The sequence below is a fragment of the Ranitomeya imitator genome, chromosome 1 (assembly GCF_032444005.1).
Source record: "Ranitomeya imitator isolate aRanImi1 chromosome 1, aRanImi1.pri, whole genome shotgun sequence".
In the NCBI taxonomy this organism is placed as follows: domain Eukaryota; kingdom Metazoa; phylum Chordata; class Amphibia; order Anura; family Dendrobatidae; genus Ranitomeya; species Ranitomeya imitator.
Window position 1 is genome coordinate 906,769,118 of NC_091282.1, and position 9,504 is coordinate 906,778,621.

Sequence of the window (9,504 nt, forward strand, 5' to 3'; positions counted from 1 at the left end):
AGGACACTTTCAAAGTTTTCCCAATATTTCGGACTGACTGACCTTCATTTCTTAAAGTAATGAGGGCCACTCATTTTTCTTTACTTAGCTGCTTTTTTTCTTGCCATAATGCAAATTCTAACAGTCTATTCAGTAGGACTATCAGCTGTGTATCCACCAGACTTCTGCTCAACACAACTGATGGTCCCAACCCCATTTATAAGGCAAGAAATCTCACTTAAACCTGACAGGGCACACCTGTGAAGTGAAAACCATTCCCGGTGACTACCTCTTGAAGCTTATCAAGAGAATGCCAAGAGTGTGCAAAGCAGTCATCAAAGCAAGGTGGCTACTTTGAAGAACCTAGAATATAAGACATAATTTCAGTTGTTTCACACCTTTTTGTTAAGTATATAATTCCACATGTGTTAATTCATAGTTTTGATGCCTTCAGTGTGAATGTACAATTTTCATAGTCATGAAAATACAGAAAAATCTTCAAATGAGAAGGTGTGTCCAAACTTTTGGTCTGTACTGTATATATAGGTGTCACAGTGACATATATATATGTATATATACCTATTCTATGTGTATATATCTGTTCTATCTTTTCTATTTTAATCTGTCAGTGTGATTTTACTGTACACAGCACTGATTTACCGGCTTTTCAAAGGACACCGGTGCGTAAAAACCGGACAGCAATACGGATGTCATACGTATGTTGCGATAAAAAATCGCATGACACTTGCATGACAATCGCATGATTTACCTCCGCTTTTTCAGTCTGTAAATCGGACCAGTTTTTTCTCTCAAGTGGAAAAGAGCCCTTTCTTTTAGGTTTCCATCTAAATCTCTGAGGGACGTGATTCAGATGAAACCCCCAATGGATCCATTCACTATAATGAGGCAGCAGAGTTACTCTGGACTCTGTCTGGCCTCTGTTCAGCAGTGTCCTTCTTTTCAGAAGTGCACAAAACTGTGGCTGACAGCACTTTTATGCAATCCTAAAAAGATGGATATCGCCGGATCACAGGTCAGACGGCATCCACAGAGCCTCCATCTGCCTCATTATAGGGAATCTTGCACCGGAGATTCCATCTGAATCACGTATTTCAAAGATTTACATGGAAACCCTGATGCAAGCGCTCAGCGCAGTATAAATGTGCGCTGCCGCCGAGCCTTACTGCAATCTTTGGGACGCAGAATGAAAAAATCAACAGCAGGGTTAATTGGTTTTATTTATATTTTACGCCGTTCGTCATGTGGTATAAGTGGTTAGGCGACTTTATTCTTTGGGTCGGTGCGATTACAGCGATATCAGATTTAAATCAGGTTTTTATGTTTGGCAGCTGTCACACACTAAAAGATACTTTTTATTGCAAAAAATAGTTTTTGTATCACCACAGTTTGAGAGCTAAAATTTTTCCATATTTCGTCCAACCGAGCCATGAGGGGGTTTGTTATTTGCAGGACGAGTTGACATTCTAATTGGTACGATTTTCGGGCACATGATCGCTTTCTATTCCAATTTTTGGGAGGCAGGATGAACAAAAACCAGCAATTCTAGAATTTCTTTTTTTTTTCCGCTGTTGGAGCTGTATTGCAGCTTGTTTCTTGTGGGACAAGATGGCGTTTTCAGTGATACCATGCTTATTTACATTCGTCTTTTTGATCGCGTTTTATTCTACATTTTGTTCAGCGGTATGATGATAAAGAATTGTTTTTTGCCTTGTCTTTTATTTTTTTGTGGTGTTCACAAATAAGTGTACTTTTATTGTTTGTATTCGGTTTATTTTTATCATACAAATGTTTATTTATAGATACAATATCTTTTGATTTTTTTTATTATTATTTTTGAAATATTTTTACAATTATTTTTTACTTTTTTACTTTGTCCTAATATGGGACTATCATTTCTTGCAGGCTGATCACTTCTACAGCATAGGGATACAGTAGAATCTCCACTGACACAAAAACGTGCTGATCATGCACTGCGCATGATCAGCAAGTTTCCTAGCTTGGTTTACCCGGATGTCATCATGAGGACATCGGGTCACCATGGCAACGATAGGGACCCTGCATCACGCTGCGGGGTCTCCGATCCAAAGGCAAAGGGTCTGTCAGCCCTTTGCCGCCTCCTGGAATGATGTGATCGATTTCAATTGCAGCATTTAGGGGGTTAAAGTGCCGGGAGTGGTGTGTGGCGCACATATAGGCCCAGGGCACACGGACGTATTATTACGACAAATGTCAGAAAGGGGTTAAAAAAGGACTTTAGCATTTTCTTTGACTTGTGCTTTTTAATAATGCATAATTACTCAGACAAGGTGATTTACTGCCGTTCCTGACCAGATACATTTTTGGGATTTTTCACACATGTGGTTTAAAGAGCTCTAAATTGTATTTCTCGTTTTGATATTCAAGTAATGTTTGTGTCTTTATTACTGATACATGGAAATAATAATAATTTATATTTATTGTAATTTTTGTATATATTATTATTGCATTATTATTTATAATTATAATTTTTTTTGCAGATATTGAGTTGGAAAATAAGGGACGGTATCTGTTTTTTCCCTTTTTAATTTATTTTTTCTTTTATGATAACAAGTGACCACTACATTTTTTCCCCATTCTTTGACTGCTATTTTTACATATGGAACACGTTTTTGTTATTTATTTTAGGGGGGCAGAATTTGGTAACAGCTATTTTGAATGACCGTGGCATTTCTATTTATTTTATCTGTTATTTCATTTCTTTATTCATTCATTTTATTTTCAGAGTAGGAGCGGGACCGCCTTTTGATGTCTATGGGCAGCCCAGAATCTGTTAATAATGCCTTTTTAAATATCCTGCTAATTATCATTTTTTATACGCAAAAGTAAATATTAGTTTTCCTCTTGTTGTGTTATTTTGAAGCAGAGTTCATAATAAAAATTTGAGACTACGTTTTTAATTAAAAAAGACATTTTATTAAACAAATATTCTGTCTTCTTAAATAAAAATCATGTAAAAAACAAATCACGTTAAAATAAATAAATTATATTATTTAAAATAATCATTCGATTCAACACGAAAGCAAATAATTACAAATTACAGTGGATTAGGCAGAATAATGAATGCAAAAATACAAAAAAAATGTACATGTACCAACATTTACATTAAATTCCATAGTGCTCCATAAATACAATTTGGAAATATTTTATAAATTCTCTACTACAAAAGTAGCAGAGCAAATAATACTGACACCATGTAGCAAATATAAATACTTCATATTCCTATTACATATGAAATTAAAACATTTCTATGTAGCAAAGTGGACTTTTGTCAGTTATGACTTGGCTTCTTTGGATGCATTTCTTTTTTTCCCTTCATTGATAGTTTTTATAAATGATGTATTCCTGGTACATTATACCAAAGAAGGTGATATGTATATTTAATCATAAAAATTATAAGGCTATGTAAGGTCAGATCTTATTACCACATCAAGTTAAACTTTTACAACTTTTTAGATGAAATTTGATGTGGGCAGTTATTCCATTGTGGTCTTCAGCACATAGTAGAAAATATCCACTTCCGTAGGATTCTCACTGCAAACCACGTTTCCCACATGGATTCTTCTACAGAGAGCTTTCATTTCAGCCTTCACTCCATTCACCGGAGACTTATTGCTTTTCATGATGATGGATTAGTCTTAGACCTAAATTTGCAAAAAAAAAATAACAAGTAATGGTAAATTGTTAGTTCTCAAAAAAAGTACATGTTGGTCCCATTATTATTATACTATGAGATGACATATCGATGGCTTCTCCTTAGAAATTAGAGTAATCAAATCATTAGGAACGAGGGTTCAATGCCTGGTCCAATCACTGATGAGACTACCAGGCATTGTGTCCCAATAGTTTTATTAGGCACAGGGGCACATGCAGTAGGCACATGTGGCTGACCAGGTAGTGAGGTTAAAGAGAATCTGTCACCAGATTTCATGATGTAAAGTGAATAAATTATTAAATAAATTGACCTGATTTACTTGGAAAATCCACAACAAAATGGCTCCACTATTTCCCCATCTCACACATTTTCTACTTTCAAAAAAGTGGACCTCAAACGATTGGATACCTATAAAAAAAATTCCAACACAGAAAGTACTTACCCTCCTATGGTCCAGCACCAGATCCCAAACCCTGCTCTGATTTCTGTGTTTTGGTTACGAGCTGTGGCTTTGTGGTCAGAGTGACTCGAGCAGCGGCTGGGACCTGCACGTGACTAGCAGTAAGTATTGTCTGTGTGTGTTTTTTTACACTTATCGAATTGGCGACTGTATGGAAAACCCCTTTAAAATTAGTAGAGCCAGACTCATAAAATGCTTATTTTCATGTAGAGCGTGAAAACTTTCCAAAAAGATATTTTGGCCACTCTGACATGGATTTTCACTTATTCCCAAAAATCCAAAACACAAGTACAGCACTCGGCTTTCTCTAGCAGTCATATAGAAATCGAAAAGGAACCGAGGTTGAGAATGAATAGCGCCGCTCCAATCATGATGTACCAGCCTCATCAGGTCTAAGAGATCCATCTAATAATGTATGTAGCTTGTATCATGAAATCTGGTGACTGATCTGACTTAATATGTGACACGTTCCATATTCGTAGTACATATGTATCGGTTTCGAAACATTTAGGTGATTTCTGTAAAAAAAATTCATACTTACGAATCGAATTCTCTTTCAATTCTCCTCTTGACCCATGCAGCAGTAGGATCCAAGCATACCTCTTGACTAGTTTCTTTACCAGTTTTAATAGTGGCGCTGTGGAATGAACGAGCCGTAAATAAGGGAATAATTGATGCATATATATATATTTAATGTATGTATACAGTATAGATACAGATCTATCTATGATCTATCCTACTTCTGCTCACTTCTTTCTTTGCGGAGTTGAAGGAGGACTTTTTCATTTCCTGATATAGTTTTAATGAATTTTTGAAACATTTTTCAAGAGTTTTTTTCCCCTAAAGTGTTTACTTTTTGCAGCCTTTTGATTGACCAGTGCTTAGTTTACAGCAGATTCCATAGGGAGCTGCTTCAAACAAAATGACATGCAGTTTATTATTTTCCCACCATGCCTTTTCAGAACCTGAAGCTGAAAAAAATGCTCAGAATACTGAACATCTGAAAAATTCCTGGTGGGAAAAAAAAAAGAGAAAAAGAGATTGCATGCCAATTGTATGAAGCAACTTCTGAAGGAATCGACTCCAAAATAGGCACTGTCCAATCAAATGGCTTCAAAAACTCTTCAAAATCGCATCAAGAAATGGGAAACTCCAACGAAAAACTCCCCACGGAAGAAGAGGTCCTTCAAGCAGTTTCATCTAAAAGTCTGGAAAAAAAATGTGTGTGCACATACCCTTATAATGTTAATAGATTAAAACTGTGGTGTATTTAGACACTAGGGCTAGTTCTGCCAATTAGCTTCAGTCATTTTTAATTATGATATTCTTTGTGTAAGTCCCCATACAGATCCAGAGCAGAACTCCACATAGCCTGACCCTATAGACATCACCTAACTGATTGCCTTGGTGACAAGCTTAATAAATGCAGATCAGAGGAAAACATTAACCGATACTTACATGACCTCCATATTCTTGCAGTGAGCGCCTTTACGGATGATTTTAAAGTCCAGGATTTGCTTTGAAGGTATTGGTGTGCGCACAGTTTTCACACACTGACATCTGAGCTCTCTTCTTCTTCTTATGGACCTTCCTGTAATAAGAGGAGATGACAGACAAGAGTTATCATGCAGAATAGAATTAATCCTGCAATATATAAACTATTATTCATTTTCGGTCATAATCTGTGCGTAAGTTGCTATGGTTGTGTCAGATCTTACCTTCTGAAAGCACTAGGTATGTCAGGCAGGCAGCCAGGAATAGGATAGTCATGCTTGTCCTCATGATTAGGAATGGTCTGCTGTGGTTATTAGCTCTGTCTCAAGAGTTCTGCTCATAAAACTGCTGCTGAGCTCTTTTATACTGTGGAGACAGTGATTGCACAAGAGGAATTTCCAGACCCTCGGGATAAGTAGAGTGTCCTACTACACATACAATCGCTTTAGGGGATTCCCAACTCAGGGAAACTCAGCAGGCGACACATGTTTCAACGACACATTTGGTGGTGACTACTTTTCCAAAAAAAACAGGATGTTTTTTTTTCATGTTCCCCGCACTCTACATAATTCCATATACGTCAAAAATTAATTCTGATGTGATTAATAGTTTTGCAATCATTTTTTTCGATTCCTCTATGCCAGTAGAAATCAATACAATGTTATGCATTTTAAGGGCTGCACTGTAGGGTTTTATGTTATTAATGCATAATCACTTCATAAATTAAAAGTTATACAACTTTGGAGCAGATGTATGAATACTGTCTGAAAGGGAACCTGACTGGATGCATTTGTACCCCAAATTAATTGTCTGGTTGTATAGGTAGTGTTACCCTGAGTAAATCTGTACCTTTCATATAAAAATCTGCCCGGCCATTCCTGAGAAATATAACTTTGAAGTTATATGCAAATTGAATGTAAGTGCTCTGGGCGTGTCAAAGCCTTTCAGCTCTCTGATCCTCACTGCATATTCCTGGTTGCAGACTCCTGCCTATGATTGATTTATCAGTCCAGAAGATGGCATCAGCTCATATCTCTTGCAAGCGATGTCACTGCTTGGAGCGCCACAGTACTATAGACAGATAAGGCACACAGGCAAAGGTTGCATTTGCAAGCAATATCGGCAAGAAGAGGCAGATAATGCTGCCTTTATTTATATGTCAACCATATGAAGGAGAAGATGCCAGGCATGGAATAAGCAGTGAGGGCTGGAAAGCTGAAAGTGCTTTGCTACGCCCAGAGCACTTACAGCTAATTTGCATAAAACTTCAAAGTCAGATTTCTCAAGAATGTCTGGGTGGATATGCAGCGCCCCAGGGTCCTGGTCATTGCAGCAGTGTCATTCTTCCACCAGGGGGAGTGATATTACGTCTGAAGGCAATAAAGGAGATCTCTTTACCAGGTATCACAAACCACACAACACACTTCACACTCCAGGCCGCCAGGGGGAGCCATGTTTCTAGTTATTAGGGCACTCCTAGGGCAGTTTGGACAGGAAGTTAGGCAGAAGTGAGCTGGGCTTCACCCAGTGAGCTGCTATCTGAGATCCTCTCAGGTAGTGGGTCCCTGACAGGGGTGGGATGCTGTCAGAGGCCTAGACAGAAGGCCACAGAGCTGCGCCTGCTTACCAATGCGGCAGCATCCAAAGGAAGAGACATTGAAGGGAATTGCGTTGCTGAGAGTGAGAAACGAAGTCATAGCAAAAGGAGAGGAAACCAGAAGGAGTTCTGCCCTGTAAAAGGCTGCCTCCTTTCTGAGGCGCAGAAGCCGGTAGCCGGAACACCGAGGGAGTCATCGTCTCCAAGCCTGGCTCCATAGACCGGCAGGAAAGCTAGTTCCATATTAGTTGCCCGACCTTATACCCAGGAGGCAAGGTGGCAACTTGTGGGGGCTGGGGTGTGATAGAGTCCCTGTAAAAAGCTTCAGGCCATCAGTCATACGGGTTTGTCCTATCCTTACCATCAGGGAGACAGAGAAAAAGAGACTTAACATCTACAATAGTTGTGAGGACCTCACCGAGAAGCTCAGCAGGGAGGGACTACAACAACCAGGCGCTAGAGGAAGGCGACTGATTTCCACCTGGATAAGGGTACTCTGGATTTGCCTTCAGACCAGCCGGACTCTGCCTTCCCCATGATCTGGTGCTCTGGACTGTGGACGCTGAAGCCTTCAGTAAAGGTAAAGAGACTGCACCCTTGTGTCCTCGTTATTCACTGCGCTTTGCACCATCCACCATCTATATACTGGGAAGCCCTGGGGACATACTTCACCTGTGGGAAGGTACACCATCTAGCTGCCATAACATCACCCCAGCAGACCCCTAAGCAGCATCGGTCACCCTGACCAAATACCACAGGTGGCGTCACGAACATTATTCCTTTAAAGACCTTCCCCCCATTTACAAAGGACGTCCCTAGTGCCACGGACCGGGTCAGCCGCCGTGACTTCCCCCTTGAGAACCGAAGGGCCTGGCTCCGAGTACCCCACTGCCCTACTGGGGCGCTCCAGATATCTACAAGAAAGTTAACAATTTAATCAGACCAACACCATCTACACAACTATACTATCAGTTTAGAGTAAACTTAAAAGGGAACCTGTCAGGAGGAATTTCTAGACAAATTAGGATTATACTAGATGCATCAAATCTATATGGGAAATATGACACGCCTTTAGAAACTTTTATCTAATCTTATAACACCTCTTGATTGGCACTTTTTTTTTTAAATAATCCAATGTGGTGTATCTTAGACCATGCTGAATTTAAATAAGGCTGGTTTCACTTCAATTTCTCCTTATAAGGAATCTGTCACCATATTTTTGCTACCTTATCTGAAGGAAAAAAGACCCCGATTCCAATGATGTATCACTTAGGGTACTGGGTGCAGCAGTTGTGATACAATCAGAGTTATTAGATGTAACATGCAGCAGAGTTCAGAAAGCTAACCCCGCCCACAGCACAGCTTTCTGTGTACAGACAGTGAGGAGCTGCTTATCACAGAAGGGGGTGTGGTTGGACAATAGCTCATGTGCACTGTGGTCCGAGCAGTGATAATCCCCTACTGATAAAACCTTCATTGTATGTAACTGACAGCACACAGCCCAATAAATGGCACATTGCTGAAAATTCTGTGTTTTAGCCTCTACAATATGCTATCTTCAGATTGCATAGCAAAACCTGCTAAAAGATTCCATTTAGTACATAAGTAGAATGGCAGCTCCATTTTGGTGAGTAATCTTTTGTGCATGGTGAAGGTTCAGGTTAATCCACAAAATAGCAGGGTTTCTGTTACAGCTGAAACTAGAAGTTTACATAAACTATATAAAAAGACACATATGGATGTTTTTCTCAATATCTGACATGAAATCAGAATAAACCTTTCCCGTTGTAGGTCAATTAGGATTACCATAATGATTAATATCTGCCAAATGCCAGAATAATGAGAGAGAGAGAGAATGTTTTAACTCACCCAACAAAGGCCATGTATGTGTATCATCACTAATGGAGAAATTAGTGCAATGGTTCCTGTTCATAATGGAAGCCATAAGGTCTTGTCTTATCCATCTTGCAATAAATCCAACGCTGCTTGGACTCGTAATGTGATCAGTTAGTAATCTAAGGACAGAGCCCATGTGAACTTGCACGTTTTTAACGAATTTCTCCATCGGTGATGATACACATACATGGTCTTTGTTGGGTGAGTTACAATAAACTGCTCCGTACATACACCACGCAGTGGAGTATAATTCTGTACAATCAGACTGAAGAAATTGGAAGCATACCATGGTCCTGTACAGGACATTCATCTCAATGGCAGGTATATCACAGCACCACTTTGTACATCGTGCACAGAAAAGGTTTC

At 39.2% G+C, this 9,504-nt stretch overlaps 1 protein-coding gene across 1 annotated transcript; it reads right to left on the reverse strand.

Annotated features, from left to right (window-relative positions):
• Nucleotides 1–3,510: 3,510 nt before the first annotated feature.
• Nucleotides 3,511–6,026, reverse strand: LOC138654379 (permeability factor 2-like). The gene is made up of 4 exons (XM_069743420.1): nt 5,870–6,026; nt 5,610–5,742; nt 4,693–4,788; nt 3,511–3,680 (listed from the first exon to the last, which is right to left on the reverse strand). Exons 1-4 carry the CDS (start codon nt 5,931–5,933, stop codon nt 3,656–3,658), a joined length of 318 nt encoding a protein of 105 aa, XP_069599521.1. The 5' UTR covers nt 5,934–6,026; the 3' UTR covers nt 3,511–3,655.
• Between the last annotated feature and the right edge of the window lie 3,478 nt (nt 6,027–9,504).